General features: G+C 49.9%; 5 protein-coding genes across 5 annotated transcripts; 2 read left to right on the top strand and 3 right to left on the bottom strand.

Moving 5' to 3' along the window:
* The first annotated feature begins 33 nt into the window (after positions 1-33).
* Positions 34-1,704, top strand: PV10_02833 (uncharacterized protein). Its single transcript, XM_016367207.1, has 4 exons — positions 34-493; positions 575-793; positions 883-1,084; positions 1,137-1,704. The coding sequence occupies exons 1-4, from the start codon at positions 364-366 to the stop codon at positions 1,306-1,308; spliced, it is 723 nt and encodes a 240-aa protein (XP_016226725.1). The 5' UTR covers positions 34-363; the 3' UTR covers positions 1,309-1,704.
* A 94-nt stretch (positions 1,705-1,798) lies between these two features.
* PV10_02832 (uncharacterized protein) lies at positions 1,799-3,556 on the bottom strand (the record flags this gene model as incomplete). The annotated part of the gene is made up of 1 exon (XM_016367206.1): positions 1,799-3,556. One exon carries the CDS (start codon positions 3,554-3,556, stop codon positions 1,799-1,801), a length of 1,758 nt encoding a protein of 585 aa, XP_016226724.1.
* A 311-nt stretch (positions 3,557-3,867) lies between these two features.
* Positions 3,868-5,656, bottom strand: PV10_02831 (uncharacterized protein). Its single transcript, XM_016367205.1, has one exon. The coding sequence runs from the start codon at positions 5,356-5,358 to the stop codon at positions 3,955-3,957; it is 1,404 nt and encodes a 467-aa protein (XP_016226723.1). The 5' UTR covers positions 5,359-5,656; the 3' UTR covers positions 3,868-3,954.
* Positions 5,657-5,825: 169 nt separating this feature from the next.
* On the top strand, positions 5,826-7,887 carry PV10_02830 (uncharacterized protein). Its single transcript, XM_016367204.1, has 2 exons — positions 5,826-6,047; positions 6,225-7,887. The coding sequence occupies exons 1-2, from the start codon at positions 5,972-5,974 to the stop codon at positions 7,580-7,582; spliced, it is 1,434 nt and encodes a 477-aa protein (XP_016226722.1). The 5' UTR covers positions 5,826-5,971; the 3' UTR covers positions 7,583-7,887.
* Positions 7,823-9,802, bottom strand: PV10_02829 (obg family GTPase CgtA). Its single transcript, XM_016367203.1, has one exon. The coding sequence runs from the start codon at positions 9,763-9,765 to the stop codon at positions 7,939-7,941; it is 1,827 nt and encodes a 608-aa protein (XP_016226721.1). The 5' UTR covers positions 9,766-9,802; the 3' UTR covers positions 7,823-7,938.
* Between the last annotated feature and the right edge of the window lie 9,179 nt (positions 9,803-18,981).

Below are 18,981 nucleotides of genomic sequence, written 5' to 3'. Positions count from 1 at the left end.
TCCTTAGTGGCACCTCCATGCATTTTCTAGGCGCCCCAAGCCCCCCGTCATGCCCAATCCGCAGCTTGAATTGGTCAGCGAGATCAATAATTTCCATGCCCGATTGCGAATCTCCGCATCAACGACTCTGACTCTCGTGCGACCAGGCGGACTAACAATTGACTGACGACACCGATGGTGGGAACATCGACACCTACAATTGCACAATTGATTCCATGATGTGACCTTTTTTCACAACGAGGCACCTCTTTACTCCCCTCTCTCGACAGCAAGCCTCTGTCCATCCATTTTCCCTTCACTTCCTCTGTGTCAATCCAGATCGTTGAGACTGCACCACAATCAACTACAGAACACACACATTTCATGGCTTCCGCGACAGGCATCCCCGAGAGCAATCCCGCCCTCGAGGAACAAGAACCTCTACTTGGACGGCCAGGAGATGCCACGCAACTTCAAGGCCAGCGCCTACCATGGAACCTGGTCACTGGAACAGGTGAGTTCGCCAGAAACAATTCGATGACCCACCAATCCAACCAGTTCACTACTTACTGACACCCCCTCTCCCACTTTATAGCCATCCTCGCTCAAGCCGGAATATGGATCCTAACCGCTCTGGTATGGGCATCAGTCCTTGAAAACGACATCATCTTCTTCTCCTACCACCCACTCCTCAATTCGGCCGCAGTCCTCCTTTTAGTCCAGGCCACACTGGTTCTCCAGCCCACGGCGGCTCAGAAAGACAAGATCCAAGGAACATATGTGCATTCAGTGTTGAATACGTTGGGTGTTGCAGGTGAGTTGAACACTTCAGACACATCAACCAAGTCATACTTTCTTTCTCACATAAGGGCAATCCTCGCTAACCATCCTCCCCTCCACCAGCTTTAATCGCCGGCCTCGTCGTCATCGAAATGAACAAGGCCTCACACCCCGAAACCCGCTTCCAAAGCACGCACGGAAAGGTCGCTCTACTCGTCTATATCCTCATCTTCATCCAATGGCTTGTCGGCCTCGCTCAGTTCTTCACCCCAAACCTGGTCTTTGGATCCGTTGACAAGGCCAAGTCTGTTTATAAATATCACCGGTGAGTTTCTCCGTTCACTCCCATTAAAGTGTACATCTAATGGTAATGTTAGGATTTCCGGCTACGTTCTCACAGTCCTATTCCTGGTCGTCGTGGCTTTAGCGACAGATACTGCTTTCAACCATAATGTACTGCACATGAAGTTATGGGCTGTTCTTGTCTCAAGTGCATTGGTTTTGATCGGTGTGGTTCCAAGGATCAAGAAACGGAAGTTGGGTTTCTGAGTTGAGGCGGTTTGAAATATCACCCCATTAATTGTATTGCATTGCCTTTGAATTGGAAGACCTGGGCTTGGGCTTTCGCTAGGAATATTCTGTGGACGGATGCACACGGACAGAAGGGAAGGGAATTTCTTCGGCGTCGTCGCCGAAGATTCATCGCTTGATCAAGTTGGTTGCAAATTGCATTGCACGGTTCTGCTGAAAAGCAAGCAAGCACGCAAGCATTGTCATACTGCATTATTAGGTATGCATTTTGGGCAAGCGAGAAAGCGATACTACATGATGATAGCTTGTCATACTTTGTGTTGGACTCAACAAAAACCTCATCCTATGTAATAAGAGCAGAGATCGATCCATTATCGACTCATTCAATACGAGCGAAAATGAAAACGAAGCAGCAAAACAGAGGTCAAAAAGATGCTGGGTCGAATCTTCACGTTGTTCTATATCTCCCACGTGAATTCATACTCATCGTGATGCTACTAATAAATCATCATCGCACGGCCACGTCGTTCGATTCACGCCTGTGAACACTCCGATCCTGACCTGCAGCCAGTGCTTCGAGTCTGGCGGCCTGTACGCGGTGTTTCTTGATGATGGCGACCCATTCAGGTTCAACGGCTGGTTTGGTTGGTGGTGGTATTGACTCTGGCTCTGATGCTGCTTCTGCTCCTGCTTCTGCGTCCGCAGCGGTGTCTTTGTTCTCATCCTGTTCGTCAGCCCTGGCCATTGTCTTTTCAGCACCGGACTCATCAACCGCGGAGGTGGTCGGTTCTGATATCGACGTCGAGCCATCCTTCTCTTGTCGCTCCATCGCCGTCCCCGTTGTGACATCTTCCGCCGCTGCCGTTGTTGTCACCAAAGCTGTAATCAGACTGAAATCCGCCCCTAATCGGCCGAGACTGTTTGCCGCATAAAGCACTTGCATTAGCAATGACTCTCTCGCTGTGACGTCGGTAATATTAGGAAGATATGTCTGGAGTGTTTCGGTCAAGAGAGAAACAAGATGTAATGGAAACGATGAGACCGCTGGTGGGAGGGCTAGGAGATTATGGAGTGATGATGACGACGATGAATCTAGATTTGCATTGTCGCTGTTGGTCGTAGATTCTTGTTCTGGCTCTGGGAATGTGTTTCGGTACATGCTGATGGTTGCAAATGACTGTTCTCGGAAAATCTCAATGTATCGCTTCAGGTATCGTTCCGTTTGTTGTCCAGCGGATGGGTTATATGTTGAGGTGGTGTTGGAGCTTCTTCGAGTTGGGTGGCTGCGAGATGATGCGTTGTTTGATGAGGATGATGGTGTTTGATCGGGGGAGGCTTCGTTGGCTTGTGATAGACGTGTCGCGGTTTCCTGATCGGCAAGTTCGCGAAGTGGAGCTAGTGCTTCGGTCATGCTGAGGAAGGTCGCTAGTCGAGCACAGAGGAAGAGAGCGCCAAAGTGGCCTTCATCTTGTGTGGGATTTAATGCTTGCGTTGAGGTGGAAAGCGATAGTTGAGTAGGCCGGGTTTGGGATGAGTATGAGGTATTCGTGCTCAGTTCTGGAGTGACACGTCTAAGCCAACCGATTGTTCGGATGGCTGCAGCTAGTCGGATGTTCTGGGATCGTAGGCTTGATATTAAATTCGTCGTCATGTCTTTCATGGCAACTTGAGCGTCAACCAGAACAGATTTCACGAGTTGAGAGTCTGGATATAGCGACTGTAGGCGTTTGATGTGTGCGAACAGGTCAAGAGCTTGAGAGTAATTGGCACCACCGGCCACTGCACCACCAGCTCCAGATGTTCCAGCAGAAGCGATCGTAGCGGCCAGAAGGTTGGGTAGGTCAAGAATATCCTGGACTTTATCTGCTTGGCGAGCTAGGAGTGCGGCTTGTTTGCGGGCGGCGAGTAGTTCATTGTCTTCTCGTAGTTTGCTATACGACGTGGCAAACGTGACGGCACTCTTGTCGAGATTTGGGATAGATGCTCGAATGTCATCCACTGATGAGACCAGCTGTGGTAGAGACTGGCTGAGGGTGGAGAGATGGTCTGAGGATGTGGTGGTGGTGCGGTGAGATCGTGATGAGAGGGCTTGAATAGAAACGAGATTGCTTTGTGATGCTTGTGCAGTCGACTGAGGCTCAGTCGTGGTCAAGTCCGCCAGACGAAGCGACACGAGACGGCTGAGATATTTCGAATCATTCTCCGATGGCGTTGAACGGGGGTTCTTGAGATGTGGCCGGAGCAATTCATACAGCGCATCTGCCATTTTGAAATCGGGATAGAAGTGGTCTTTCAACCGTAAGACGTATGAACCACGCTAGTACTGAAGACTCCGAGTCTAAGGCTCTGTCGTTTTGGCCAGTCCATGAGCTTCACGGGGTATTCTGATCGTGGGAGAGATGGTCGAATTGTCGAAATGAAGTCTGGACACAATGTCAAATCATGTGATATCAGGTCTTGGCAAGGCTGTTGCTCAGCCTCGTAAAGTTTCACTTAGAGCACTTCAATGAGCATCTTCAAGGACCACGAGGATAGATAGATACGTAGGTAGGTATTCTCGGTCTTGCAGGATTTATTGTTTTATGTTGATTGCGCTTCTCTATGCTTCCATGCTAACTCCACATCTATGCCATTCAACTCATGCTTGTCTCATCTCTTGTTCAATCATCGGTATGCAACGGAACTTTGTCGTCTCTCGAGTCTCTCGTCCTCTAGAATCTGTCGCTGTTCCTTTTCTTCTCGTTCCTTCGTTCCAAGCTCCAAATCAACCTCATCCACCTCGGCATCACTTTGGTCACCAAGAGCATCGGCCAGAACTCGGTTAGGGTCGTCAAACTCGCCACGGAGAGCCGCTCCCAAAGATCTGGGATATCTTGCCTTGGCCACTGGAGTGGTTGCCAGCTCTGTCTGTTGCTCCGACCCCACCTCTGGTTCAGGTGTTTCTTCCGGACTATCGTCAGCATCAGATCCGAATGGTGAGGCCGCTCCAGATCTCGAGCCTCCGCCATCTCGGCCCAGGTAAGATGACTTAAAGAACCCCTTTTTGTTGCTGGCTTTGATACCTCCGTCCAAGGACATGGCGCTCACCGAGGTTCGAAGGTTGCTGGTCGATCGAGGCCGAGATGTCGCGGTGTCTCTGCTCTTACTGCGGGGCATCTCCCTTGCTTTGACTCCAAGGGTGGTTTGGGATTTGGCTCCAGCCGATTCTTCGTCAGCCTCTGGTTCGTCCTTGAACATATCGGCAGTGTTCTTCCGCGTTGGTCTGGGCGCAAAGCTGCTGCCAGACGCATCGTGTGCTGTCCTTTTGGAGGCCCAGCGTCTCACTGGAATAGGATCTACGGGCGGAGAAATAGTTGAAATGCTTTGCTTCCTGGCGGCTCGTTCCCTCCTAAGGTCCGACCACCTCCGTAGCTGATTTTGAAGCACGTAGCGTCCGTTGGGGCCATGTTTCATGACCAGAAATTCGCAATGGTTGATGTTCCGCAAGTCCTCAAAGAATTCGACGCTATAGTGGTACCAGGCCATGAGAAATACACGGCTGCACAGTCCGTGAGTGACGAGGATGGCCACGCTTGCCATGTCGTTCTCTGAGAATCGCCGCCATAGAGATCCATTGAAGGAGGAAACACGATCGTAGACATCGGCTCCACTCTCTCCGTTTGGAATTCGATAGAAGAAATGACCGTAGTCGGCACGTTCCCTCCACAGTCGTTCCGTTTCTTCAGTACCCGGCTGGAAATTCCCAAAGTCCTGCTCTCTCAGGCGAGGCTCCTCGTAGACTTTGATGGATGATCGGGGAAATGGAGACGGGACAGGGTCGTTTGATGTCAACCCATTCAATATGCCTTCAGTTGTCTCTCGAGTCCGGCGGTAAGGCGAGATGAAGAAATGAAGAGTATCATCATTGCGGAGTAGAGCACGAAGTTTCTCGCCAGCCTCGAGAGCTTGTTGATGTCCTTCGGCAGTGAGGCCAACCTTGTGATCAGGGACTGACTGATGAATGGTCTTGTCCTTGTTGCCTTCGGACTGCGCATGTCGAATGATGATGATGAGCCGTGGCTTGCCCATGTTGGTTGAGATTTGAGATTCGTTCTACCTATATGGAGCAATTCCAGACGAGGGAGATTCAGTGCGTGCTTTATGAAGCTTCAGTAACTTGATAATAGACAAAGCTCTTCTCGAACGAGCACAGCACCCCACCTCTGTAAATAAAGATTCCGGAACACCGGCTCTGGCGATTCCTTTTGGACTTGAGCTCGAGAGCAGCAGTATCAATATTTGAGACAAACAAATGGTGTGACAACAGGGAGCTTCATTCAGCAAGCTCAACAGTCAACAGGCGGTCTAAGGCAGCACGAATGATGAGATGCCACAACAGTATCAAAAATAATCTAGTGACAGCCTCGCATTTCATCATCGGGCGACAAACAGTCGGTCGGGCCGCCAAGATATATTTCCTAAAACGGATTAGTTCAATATCTCAAGATTCGCGACTCGGACGCGAATTGATTTTCCTTCGTAACCTCAACTTGTCACTCGCTATCCACCACTACTTTACACCTCTATTCCAATTCGATATCCTTCTATCAGTAACGCCGTCGCATACGTCGATCGCCCACGCTTTCGACCCCCGAATCCCCAGCACGATCCAATTTTGCAGACGATAAGAGAGTGGCCCAGGATGAATCCCCAGATGCAGATTTACCGGCAGTATCCCCAGCAGGCTCAGGGAAGGGCCCCAGCCTCGCGAAGACCAGGTGAGCAGGATCCCAGACATGTCTCCCAAGGACTCTTGTACCATCGTCTCTGCGCGTTACCCGAAAACCTCAGAAATGCAGTGCTTGCCCGTCAAATCTCTCTCATGCAAGCCGAGCAATTCATTTTCCATCAGATGCAACAATATTACATGCAGAACCCGAACTTACCCGCTACAGGTCAAATAGCCCCAGCGCAGCATAGCCACCAACAAGCTCAAGCTCAATTGGTTTCACAGCAAATGCAACAGCGTAATGCCGCCATCGAACATCAATTGGCTCAGCGCCGCGCCCGAAAGCCGACCGACCGGAACATGCCCGAAGGTATTGATGACCTAGTGATTGGAGAAGGTGTGAAACAGTACAAGGAGCTTCGAGAAATGGAAAAGAAACTAGATCATGCAATGGCGAGGAAGAGACTAGAGATTCAGGACTCTTTCAGCAGAAACATCAAACGCCAGAGAACCATGCGCATCTGGATTTCCAACACCGCATCCAATCAACTCTGGCAAGTTAGCCCTGATGAAAACAGCTTCACATTCGAACGAGAGGGCGAACCCACGTATCAAGTCAAAGTCGAGGGTCGGCTCCTTGAAGACCCTGAAGATGATATCCTCTACGAATCAGATGACGAAGACGCCAAACCAACTGAAGCCTCCTCATCTCAGCAACCATTCAAGCGATTCTCCCACTTCTTCAAAGCCATCAGTGTCGAGTTTGACAAGACTCATTCAGCCTCAGGAGACCCAAACTACCAAGTATCATGGAAAAAACAAGCTAACAGCGGCGAGTTGGACCATTTTCGTTTTCAACGTAGATCGGACGAAAACCTCAATGTCTCCATCTTGTTGACCCGAGACGAACAGCCCGAGAGATTCCGGCTCAGTCAAGCGCTGGCCGCTACACTCGATATGGAAGAAGCTGATCGCGCCGAAGTCGTCATGGGAATCTGGGAATACGTCAAAGCAATGGGTCTACAGGAAGACGACGAACGCCGCACCATCCGCTGTGACGAGCGGTTACGACAGATTTTCAATTCCGACACACTATTCTTCCCTCAAGCCGCCGAACGACTTGTCCCACATTTACATCCTCTCCCACCGGTCCGACTTCCCTACACAATCCGCGTTGATGAAGCCTTTCAATCAAACCCCGAACCCACCGTGTATGACATTCAAGTCACGGTTGAAGATCCGCTACGGGCGTTGATCTTGAAGATGACCCAGAATCCCGAACATCAAGCGACCCTGCGTCAAATTGTACGGACTGATGACGAGTTGGCGATTCTCGTGCAAGCCATTCAACACCACAAAGCTCGTCATACCTTCTTCACCTCGTTGGCCAAGGACCCCAAGAGATTCATGGAGCGATGGATGAGTAGTCAAAAGAAGGACTTGAGTGTTCTGCTTGCTGAGGCGGAGAGAGGGGATGTCGCGGGTATGGAATATGCCCAAAGTGGCGACACTGGATCATGGAGCGCGGATCTGGTCAATGAGGCAGTGAGATATCGTCTGGCCAGGGCTGAAGCAATTCGGTGATATGGCTTATGTCTCCTGTATGTGTGTGTATTTACAGTTTAAGCATGGCGCTATCGGTGGTGCTGGTGCGAATGCTGGTGGTGGCTGGTTGCCTGCGTACTCGTGTGAAGTACTTGACGCTCATGGACTGAGAGCGAAATGGGCAACATGGGAAATGTTACAACAAGAACTTGAGGGATTCGAAACGTAGATGCTGGTGTCTTGAATTTCAAGCATACCACCTACCTTGATTGCTGTGCGGCAAAATCATGAGTGTATTATATCTATAGGACTGTTGTACATGGCCAAAGTTTGGACCTCTTCAATTTTCAGGTAAGAGGAGCAGAAAGGTTGATCAACAGTCGACATCATCGCTGCTAGCGTACCATCATGCTGTCCAACAAGCCCGCGGTGAAGCGGGTGACCTTGTCCACACCCTCGCCATTAATGGCGGCCACGGGGATAGCGACACAACGACGATTCCAAGCATTCTTCCTACCACTTGGATGCTCGACCGTGCCATTTTCAACACCTGCGACATAGTCTCTCAACGCGAGGAATTCCTTCTGAGTTACTGCCGAGTCCTTATCAGCCTTGGTGGCGATCACAAACCATGGTTTGGATGAGATGGGTGGAAAATTGAGCGGTTCGAGGTCCCTCCCCGAGTCGGAGATGTCATGGTTCGAGCCGTCAGATGATTCTGGTGGAAAGATGAGGATTTCCTCCCCACTGTCAGTAATGATCCTGCCTCGAGACGTGCCTCGTGACATGTTTGCTGACGCCTGTGTCGCTGGGTCTTCAATCTTGAACGGAGACCATTCTACCATACGTCGCTCACTCTGCTCGTTGACTTCGGCATCTCGAATCTTCTCGTACTCGCCCAGCTCTTTCCATAGGTTCTTCAGTGCCGTAACGGCGTCTCCAGCGCTGAGGTCGACGACAAATGCGAGAACTCGTGCTCGTTCAATGTGCCGTAGGAACCCGAGGCCCAGGCCTTTATCCAGGTGGGCATCTTCAATCAGTCCTGGGATATCGGCTATGGTGAAGCTGGTGCGTGGCGAGCTGGCGTCAATTCCTGACTTGACCAGGGGCCTGCCCTCGTTGTTGTCAAGCACCACCGTCCCGACGGTGGGCTCTAGGGTGGTGAATGCCCAGTCTCCAATCCGCGTGCGCGAGTTGCTGATGGCCCTTAAAAAGGTGGATTTACCGGCATTGGGAAGGCCGACGAGACCGACATCGGCAAGGAGTTTGAGCTCGAGTTCGAATTTGATGCGCACACCCAGTTCGCCTTTTGTCGCGAACTTGGGTTTATTTTCCTCTTTGGTCATGAAATGAGGGTTGCCCAGGCCACCAACACCGCCTGCGGCAAGCAGCAACGGCTTCTCTGTAGGCTCATCGAGGTCCAATGAGATAGGAGCTGCGGGTTGTAGGACTGTGAGATGGCTTCTTCGAGGCTTGGGCCGGCCTGGAAGGGCATCCTTGACATGTTTGGCCTCGGGACCGGTGACACCAGCGTATAGGATCCATTTGTCCCGAAGGCCCAGGTCGGGAATTGGGGCAGGTTCTTCTTGTTCTTCTTCAAATGTACGACCAGCCAGGTATTCTTGTATAGCCTGTTCCTCCTCTGCGACAGGGTCGCTACGGGAGACTTCCCTGATGACGGTGCCCACAGGTACTCGGATGCAGACGTCCTCGCCTTTACGACCACCTTGGCCTTTCCCTTGTCCACCAATACCACGTCCAGCTTTCACAACCCCTCGGCGGGCGATCTTGTGCAGACTTGTTTCACCAGGAACCGCCTGGATCCAAACATTCCCCCCTGAACCACCATCTCCACCATTTGGGGGCCCGTCAGGAATGTAGACATCGCGATGGAATGAAACACAGCCATTGCCTCCCGAGCCTGCGTGGATGGTAAGGGTGCACTTGTCGACAAAGACGTTTCGGGCGTAGTCATCTGGGGTAGGGTTTAATCTAGAGGCGCCTTGAGTCGGGGGAGGTATTGGTTCATGGGCTGCAGCCCGGCGGGCGGCATTTATCTCAGCCAGAGACGACTGACTGCGAGAAGGGACGTGCTGCCATGTCGTGCGCCTTAACTGAGCCGAAAAGAGATGCGGCGGGCGGTGACATGCGCTTCGAGAGATAGGTCTAAGAAGAAGACAAGGATACAGAAATGGCAACAAGGTGCCTTGTACTCCACTCATCTTCGCAACAGCATACTCCGAGGACCTAACAATAACAGGTCATGGTGTTGTGAGCGCGAGACTGGTGATCGAAAAAAGTTGACCAGATGTCGACAAGGCTGATAATCTTTCTAATAAGGCAAGTTTGCCGAACACTCAGCCTCGTCACGGTCGCGCCTTCCGTATGCTTCTTTCTTTCCCTTGTTCTTCTCATCGCTTTGCATTTTTTCTTCCGAACACATGACGAACACCACTTCAAGCCATAATCTGCCGTCTTGACATTTACCAATTACTTGGGTAGGTTCGTCTAGCCGACGAGGGTGAGAAGGTCAAGTGAGATACTGCCCTGGTGACTTTCCCCATAACGACTTCCTCTCGTCGAAGGAGCGAAGGGCATCTCCTACGAGTCCAGGAGCGTGCAAAACACCTTCTTCAGTCCTTTGGGCTTGACAGCGACCCAAGGTCAGAGCTGAACCTGCAGAGGAACCACTTTCTGTGCGTTGAGAACGGTAGGCCTGAGTGTCCTAGCATTTTGTTCTAATCTCCACCAGATCCCTCCCGTCAGAGCAATGACAGCGGCTTCCCCCTGAGCTTATCCTATACCACCACTCTGTTATGCCAATTCATCTGCCTACAGAATATGGTTGTCTGTTCGCAATATCCCTTGGCATGTGTCCATCATCCTCTCAAGAGCATTCGACTGTTCAGCCTTCCATTCGACAAGCAAGAGAAACCATATTGACTCTTCTATCGAACATCCGCATTGTTTTCAGGCCATTTGATTATACGTTCAAGTATCAATGCTTTCGAGTATCTGTGCTCCATGTCGCCGCTAATTAACGAACCGCTCTCCTGGAAAAGACAAGTTCGGCCTTGAGTATCTTGCCCCCAGATACTTTAGTACCCCAGGTTCAGAGGCGATAATGGCAAAATCAAAGTATGCTTTGGTGGTTGCGCTCCTGATACGCAGCTCCGGCTGGCAATGCCATGCACATCCAAAGCATCCGGCTCGAGATTCGTGGCAGAATGATAATATCAGCCCCAGCCCTAACGCTGTCGGTGGCAGCGAGACATCGGCTACTGACCTATCCACTACTTCCAGTACTAGGCGCTTTTGGATGGTTTCACTTTATGCGATCTGCTGGATGCAGCAGACTGAAAGCCCATGCAGATCTATTATTGGACATAGCGCTTCCCTAGCAGCAGTCAATGTCAAGACGCAGCATCTGATGCCATGTCCAGGGGATGATTACTGAAAGGTTCATGGTATCAGTATATCCAAGTTGACTCGCAGTGGGAATTCTGGATGGCCCGTCGCCCAACCACCAATGGTGGAGATGCGCAAGTCTTACGAGATCCCACATGAAATCCATATGGCGACATTGTAGAGATCACCATGCTGTCAAATTCTGGCACATTCAATATGCTACGTCCAGGAACGATCCGGTAACGTTTTTGGCAATGGTGGGTTCAATCAGAAGACCGCAGGTCTCAACAAATGGAACGACAACCTTTTGAGGGGCGTGACTATTCGCACAAGTACCACGTGACTCTTAGCATTACCAAGGCGCTATTCGGCAACCAAAGGTTTTATACCCTAAGACTAGTCTCGATTAGGCAAGTGCTATGGAACTGTGGTGGTTCAAGGACCATCCTAATTAGGACTAGTGCGGGCTGAGCCTAATTAGGAAATTGAGGGGTGCGATATAAGAGAGCCTATTATCCTGAAATTAGTTAAACTTTCCTAAACTACTTAAGTATGTACCTATACCGCCTAAACCTAGTACCTAAAGCCTACCGCCTAAACTCCTTACTTGCCTAAAGCCTACCGCCTAAATAAGTACCTAAAGCCTCCCGCCTAAACCGCCTAAACCGCCTAAACCGCCTAAACCGCCTAAACCGCCTAAAGCCTACCGCCTAAAGCCTACCGCCTAATACCTACCGCCTAAAATGGAAGCCCTGCCTACTACTCAAGCCTATTCCTCTAGTGTCACGGCGGGCACCAAAACCCTAGCGCTAAGGTGCTAAGGCCACATAGGAGAGACGCACATAAGACGGACAACCTTCGGGGGTGTTACTCAAAGTCCTTCAAGACTTTGAGTCTCTATGATACCTACCGGAAGGAAGAGATATAGCTATCAAACCTGGTACTTCTATTGATATAACTGCCTTAAGCTACACGCTCTTACATCGATGGAAGTTGGAATCGGCCACAAAGCCTTTTAAGAGAGTCTCCTTTGATATCATCGTCATAGACAAAGGATACAATAGTGACAGCTACATTATCCACTTCAAGTGCTACAAAACGAGCATGAATCATATCTACTCTCATGCGAACAAATATGAGACACTTAAGACACTTAGTCAAGAGATATCTCAAACTAGTCGAAAATCGATATAAAAGCCAAGTGACCTTCATGAGGCTTGACGGAGAGACCTCCCTCGGCAGAGACTTCGACTCTCACCTCCACGAACTTGGGATACTGGATCGATAGAAAGGACTCCTAGTAGGTACTCAGTACTTACAGAGTAGGTACTTTAGTAAGTAGTTACCTACTTAGTAAAGGACCACGGCTACGCCCTAGTTAAGTACAACTTCAGATCGTGATTACTTTACATTTCGAGAACGAGATCAAGGCAAGAGGAGACTGAGCGGAAGTTCAGTTTTTATTGAGGATTTTAGTAGTGATCAGTCAATTCTTAGATCTTGAATAGTACTAAGTGCTTCCTAAGGTAAGGAACTTCCAAGTTACTAGTAGTGGGTACCTTGAAGTACCACCTACCTTGCTCTTCATTTCCTGTCCCTATAGTAGGTACTGTAAAACCTGGCGCCTCGTGATTCTCTATATTAATAGGAATAGAGCAAACGTCGAACCAGAGTCCAGCATCGAACTAGCATCGAACCAGCATCGAACCAGCATCGAACCAAGATTCGGATAAGAATTAAACTGGAATTAACTAGAATCCTCTATAAGATCTATGCAGCCTTGTCGTACTGAGTAGTACCGATAGTAACTAAGCCCTCCAGTACCTGGTACCTCTACGCTAAGCTAGATGCAGATCAGATCGTGACACATTATATAGAATAGAGGGTTGGCCCGGGCTGGCCCGAGCTGGAACCGGGCTGAAACCGGGCTGAGGTGGGCTAGAAGTGGGCTGGCCCGGGCTGGGACTAAGTCAATCTTGATTCATAGTACTTACTTAATTCGTTTGAATCGAGTCGATCTAGTGCATCCTGGTACCTATAATACATTTTGATCCAGGTTAGCTTAGTATGGAGTAGGTACTACATAAGTACTTAGGTAAGTACTAATAGTATAGCAGAACTCAGGTTCTATCTAGCCAGGTCAAGTAGAGCCTTATAACTAAAGTTCAAGTTTAAGCACTCATCTCATATTTCACCTTTTCACGAAGTTTCTGGCCATATTTCCAGAATAGCCACGGTATTGGAGCCATTGCCAGGGTACAGAATGCCAAAATTGAAGTCGCCCAGCCAACCCCGAGTGCGACATACATCCTCAGAGCAAATAAAGGGAAGGCCGCCGACATGGCGTATCTCGCAAACATGGCAGCACCAGCTGCCGATGCTCCGTATAATGGTCCGTACGAGTCCATCATAAAGGTGCTCGCGGATGCATAGATCAAGACAGTCGACATGATTACAATTCCTTGAAAAAGAATTGGGACGATCCAGTGAGTTTCCAAATGGGCCGTCCAGCCAAAGACAGCAAGCGAGACAGGGAGGATGAAAGAAGCGATGAGAGAGGGGTAGAGACGATGCTCAGGCGGAAATCTTTCGTCTGCACTCGAAGAGGTGTTCGAGCTTTGTTGGCGGTACCGTTTCAAGCGAGGTTGATAAATGTAGAGATCGATTAAGATTAGCGGAAATGGCGCTAGCCCGGTACCCGCCATCAGCCCAAGAAACGATAATGATTGCCCAACGAGATCGAAATCGTAGTAGTGTTCAAAGACCCAAGGTGAAGCGATGACGAAGGTGTACATCAGCCCGAAGAGGAAGCCGTTATAGAGGCAGACCAAGGTCACTATTGTTTCCGTGAGCATCATATGGAGAGGCCGGACCAGCAGTGTCGTGACGAAAAAATTCGTAGCGGCGTAGAAGGAGCCAGGAGCTCGCTCTATAGTAGTCGATGTTCCTCTTTGGCGGGCCCGACTTTCAAGAATGGTTTTTTTATATGTTTCTTTGATGAAGAGAATAGGCAGGTAAGCAGCCACAAGGAAAAAGAGAGTCACCCATTGAGTCCAGCGCCAACCTCTGCTCTCAAGGACCAACCCACCAAGAAGAGGGCCGAAGACAGCCCCGAAGAAAGGGATGGAATAGTAAAATGCAAGAGAGATGGCTCGATATCTGCCAGCAGTGTAGTCGATGATGGTGGCTGAAGCATTGCTTATTGCTGGGGATGCGAAGACACCAGCAAAGAATCTGCAGATAGACAGACTGGTAGCATTCTGTGACAGCCCAGCACCGAGGATGAAGAGTCCAAAAATGGGGGTTGTGCTCAAAAAAACAGCCTTGCGCCCGAAAGTCTCACTGAGTGGTGCGCCGACTAGAGGTCCAAATGCCAGGCCAACATTGTACAAGGACAACGGCAAGATAGCCACCTCTTCTGAGACGTTGAAAAGTCGAGCAACCTCCACATGGGAAGGGCTGTAGATGGACGCCGCGAGCGTGCTCACAAAGGCCAACAAGGTGACTGCAATTGTACTTGCAATTCGACGTCTGAGGGAAAAGTTTCGTGGGTTATCAGGGTCATCTGGCCCGTCCCAATCAAGGGTGGAGGGTGGAGGAGGATTTGGAGGTAGAATTGTCTGGTCGAACGCATGAGGCCGCTCGTCTTTAGTCATTTTGGAATTTCCACATCTTGGGTTGCTGGAAGATGGAAAGAAATGATATTTTCTTCCTTGCAGTTGTCATCAACGAGCAGAATTTTCAATTGACCGACACTTACAGGAAGAGGAAGGAGCGATGGGATCATGGAAAACGCCGTAGATTCGCCTTTCAGGCAAGAACGATTGTCAGGCTGTCGTTCGGTTAGGGAAGTCACATCTACATCTTCCCCGCATTCTCGTTAGCAGTGAGTGATAATGGTGGAGGTAAGAGCAGCCCGACCTTTGGGGAAAGTTGAGTCAGTCCTTGCCTAATTGAGTCCTACTTCCTACCTCGGAATACCGTAACTGTAGTCAGGAGCTACAGAAGGAAGAAGGATCGATCGAACTCTGATTCCACGTCAGATCAAGCATCAGATCAAGCGTTATAGCCAGTCCTTATTAATACTGTCCTTAAATCGCTGAAATTATCACGAATCTATTCTGAATCAATGCCGTGTGATATTTTCACCAATGCCGCTTCGAAGTTGTACAGTATTTATATTATATCGATGCGCGATCGGATGAAACGTCCGATGCGAAGTCAGAGAAGTTACGGTGTCAGATCATACATTGATTGCTACTACTACTAGGTAACCTACCACAGCCTGACGCAGGCCGGTCCAAATACTTTGCAAAATACTCAGTATTTTGGGATGGAACTGGGAGATTCAAACTACCAGATGCGATGCGAGCAGAGAAGGCTGACGTAGACTACCAACCCCTACCTTCCTGAAATCGTCCAGACGCAGCAGGATTGCTACTCCTCTAATGGGAGAGAGTGAGTCTGCTAGTACTTGCCTATGATTAGTAAGTACTAAGTACTTACTAAGTACCTACTTACTTAGTTCTACTATGCAAGTACTTCATATGTAGGAACTTAATCAAATCGAACGCTGAACAGGCATGTTGGGGTACATTTGATTCGGCCTGGTCAACAGAGTCCTCTCCCAAGTCACAAAGGCGCAACGGACTCCTTGCCTTGGCCATCACAGGTGGCACGGGACCAGTCATATGCAGGGATTATCAATTATCCAAATGATTTGGCACTGAGATTGCGAGCCAAACAGACATGTCGATCGCATAGACGGTACAGAAGTCGACTACATGATAGGGTCATTTAGCTACAGTTGGTATTCTTACCCGCCTAGGGCTATCCAATCTGATCTATTAGGGGGACCTCTTCTTATCAGTACCTAAGTGGGTAAGGCACTTGCGAGTTATCCCTGTCTAGAGTCCTCGCGTGGAATGGCCGTTGCATATGGTATAAGTGCGGAGGTGACGACGCACGCCAACGTTCTGCTTAATTGGACTCAGATGGGGAGGGAGGAATGAGGTACTGGTAGGTCAGTAGTTTGAGTTGTTTTCTACGGGGGAATAATTATAGATACTAGACTGTGGGTGTGTAACGGCGCCACTTCTCTGAAGCAAGAACGGCGGATATCGGTACAACGAAAAGTGAGTTGCCATGAACAATACCATGTTAGTAAAATTCAATCAACAGAACGGCCCGAGAGTGTTCCCAAATGGAAAGCTTCTTCTTGCCGCAGTGGAGTTTCATCGACACGATGGCATCCCCACCCGCCTTGCCGCCTTGGACGACCTGGAGGACGACGTTTCCGGAGTTCCCAATATACGATGACCCCGGTGGATTCTATTACCCTCAATCTTCAAAAAAAGGCTACAACTCCGAGCCGAACTACTACTCATTTCAATGCTACAGTACTAGTGCTACAGTACGTACTCGGATTTCATGCAGTAGAACGTCTCTGAACTTATCATAAGGAGTACTCTCACGTCTCGGCGCTGCTTTGCACCGCTAACGAGGTAAGGGCCTTGACATTCGGACCCTTTCAATGCTCTTTTGGCAACATGGGTGCTTTTGTTCTCGGTTGGCTCGCCTGCGTCACGACTGCCCGGCCAAGCACGCGATCTCCCACTATGAGGCTTCTTGGTATCCAGTTTGTCGAATCTTTCACCATGTGGAGAGTGCCAAGTTGTTCGACTGTCACGTCAAGGCTGACGAGTGGAGCGGAAATTCCAAGATGTTGATCCCCACTGACGAGTGCCAAGTCTATACCAACCTTGAATCCTTCGCCGTGTCCGAGTGTCTCCCCCACCTGGTGGCACCGACCACGCGACAAAGAGCCAATTCATAGTAATAATCAGTTGACATAGAGTTGCTGGTATGGCTGGGCGTCCGTCAGAGAGGGGGCACGCAATTGTCTCTCAACACTCGCAAGGACTTATGCATCTGGTAATAAAAGGGCCTGAGGCCCGCGAGACAACTACGTGGGGTCCTCTCTATTGTCCTTTCACTCTCAGTGATCATCCCCCTTGGCCAATATCTCGCCCACCAAGACCTATATCCAGTCGCATGGTCTAGATCTGCGTCCTTGATACTTTTTTTTGTGGCTTTGTTGCGGCGATGAGGCTCATTCAAGGCCTGAAGAAGGTTGGGAGTTGGTTTGCGCCTCCTCCCAAGCAGTCCGAAGATGGTCGCGATCAATGGCCGTCCAGGGCAGCATTCTTACTGGCTGCCATGGGAGGGTGCGCTGGTCAGGGAAACCTTCTGCGGTACCCGTCTGTGGTGTACAACAACTATGGACTCCAATGGTTCATCCCGTACCTCCTAGCCGTCTTCCTCATCGCCATACCAGCCTTGATCTTGGAGATCTCGATAGGACAAGCATATCGGGCTGGCTCACTGATTGCATTTAACAACATCAATCATCGATTGAAAGGTGTAGGTCTTGGTCCCGTCCTGGTCAGCTTCATTGTTGTGCAGTACTTCACCGTCAACCTCGCGTGGATCATGAATTATTTCCGGAACTCCTTTATAAGCCCACTTCCGTGGGAAGGACGGATCGAAGATTTCTACAATGACGATGTCATCGCCAACCCAGCCCCCATCGATGGCAGCCTCAGCGCAGATGGAAAATCAGTAATTGCATATACTGAGTATCCTAGCGTTGCGCTGATCGGCGAAACCGTTGGCTGGTCTGCCTTTATCTGGTTCTTGATCTGGATTTCCATCTTTCGTGGAGTTGGTCTCACTGGCAGAGTCGTTTACTTCACCATGGGTCTGCCAATCATTACCACCATCATCATTGTCGGACGTTCTCTGTCCCTTGAGAATGCCGGCGCAGGTGTTCGACTGCTCTGGGCCACATGGAGAGGAGGCCAGTTGAGCTCAGGCACAGTCTGGCAGACCGCCGTCGGTCAGGTTTTCTTCTCCACTGGTATTGGCTTTGGCTACTTTACCTCCTATGCATCCTACAACGCAAAACACTCAAACGCCGTCATGGATGCCTTTTTGATTTGTGGCAGCAATGTTCTCTTCGAAAACTTTGCTGCCTTTGCGGTGTTTGGAATTGTGGGATATCTTCGACGATGGCCCCAGGACGGCGTTAGGCTCGGCGCATTTGTTGTCGGTTTTCTCACTCTTCCAGAGGCGGTTCTTCAAATGCCCGGTTCGAATTGGTGGGCCATTCTTCTCTTCTTCACCCTTGTCGTGCTCGGGTTCAGCTCAGCTTTCGTCATGCTAGACGCGGTCGCTACCATGGCTGTCGATTCTGGCCTCAAACTCTCGCGACCCACAATTGTTACTGGTCTCACTTTGATTTCCTTCCTCATCTGTCTGCCATACTGCACGGAGTTCGGGTACTATCTGCTCGACGGAATTGATCGGTGGATTAACAACGTTGTACTGATCTTTGTCGTTTGGTCTGAGGTGGTTAGTGCAACCACGGTTTATCGATGGAGAGATGCCGTCAGCCAGACAGGTCTACCTGCCTTTGCCACCTACAACGTGGGATACTTTGGCGCTCAAGTCTTTGGCATCTCCCTTGCTCACGGGATTGGAAACCCTTGGGCTGGTGCTGTTGCTGGAATCGGCTTTTTCATCCTGGTTTCCATCGTCTCTATCTTCATCTCGACCACACCACATATTGCACCTCCCAGCTTCTGGAAGTCGCACCCGCTACTCGCTCGCTTTTGGTATTTGGCATTCTATTCGGTCAGTGGAGCTCCTCCAGTTGTCATCATTCATTCTGCTAACTCTTTCTCACAGGGTAACCAATTGAGACGTGACCTAAATACGATTGTCGGCACCGGACGCAACTGGAAGATCCCATTGTTCTGGCCCTTGCTCCTTCGCTATGTCAGCGGCCCAGTCCTTGCAATCATCTTTAGCTTCGCCTTCCCCGAGTTCCACACTCTACGCTACGATCCATTGATGATTACCGGGTTCATTGTTTCCATGATCTGCCTTGTCTTGATCATCCTAGGATTTGTCATGCCCAGGTATTACAACTTCTTCATCCCTCCTCATCGCCGAGGCGAGGGCTCAGA

The sequence above is a fragment of the Exophiala mesophila genome (assembly GCF_000836275.1).
Source record: "Exophiala mesophila strain CBS 40295 unplaced genomic scaffold supercont1.2, whole genome shotgun sequence".
Classification (NCBI taxonomy): Eukaryota; Fungi; Ascomycota; class Eurotiomycetes; order Chaetothyriales; family Herpotrichiellaceae; genus Exophiala; species Exophiala mesophila.
This window is presented reverse-complemented; position numbering and strand designations above follow the sequence as displayed.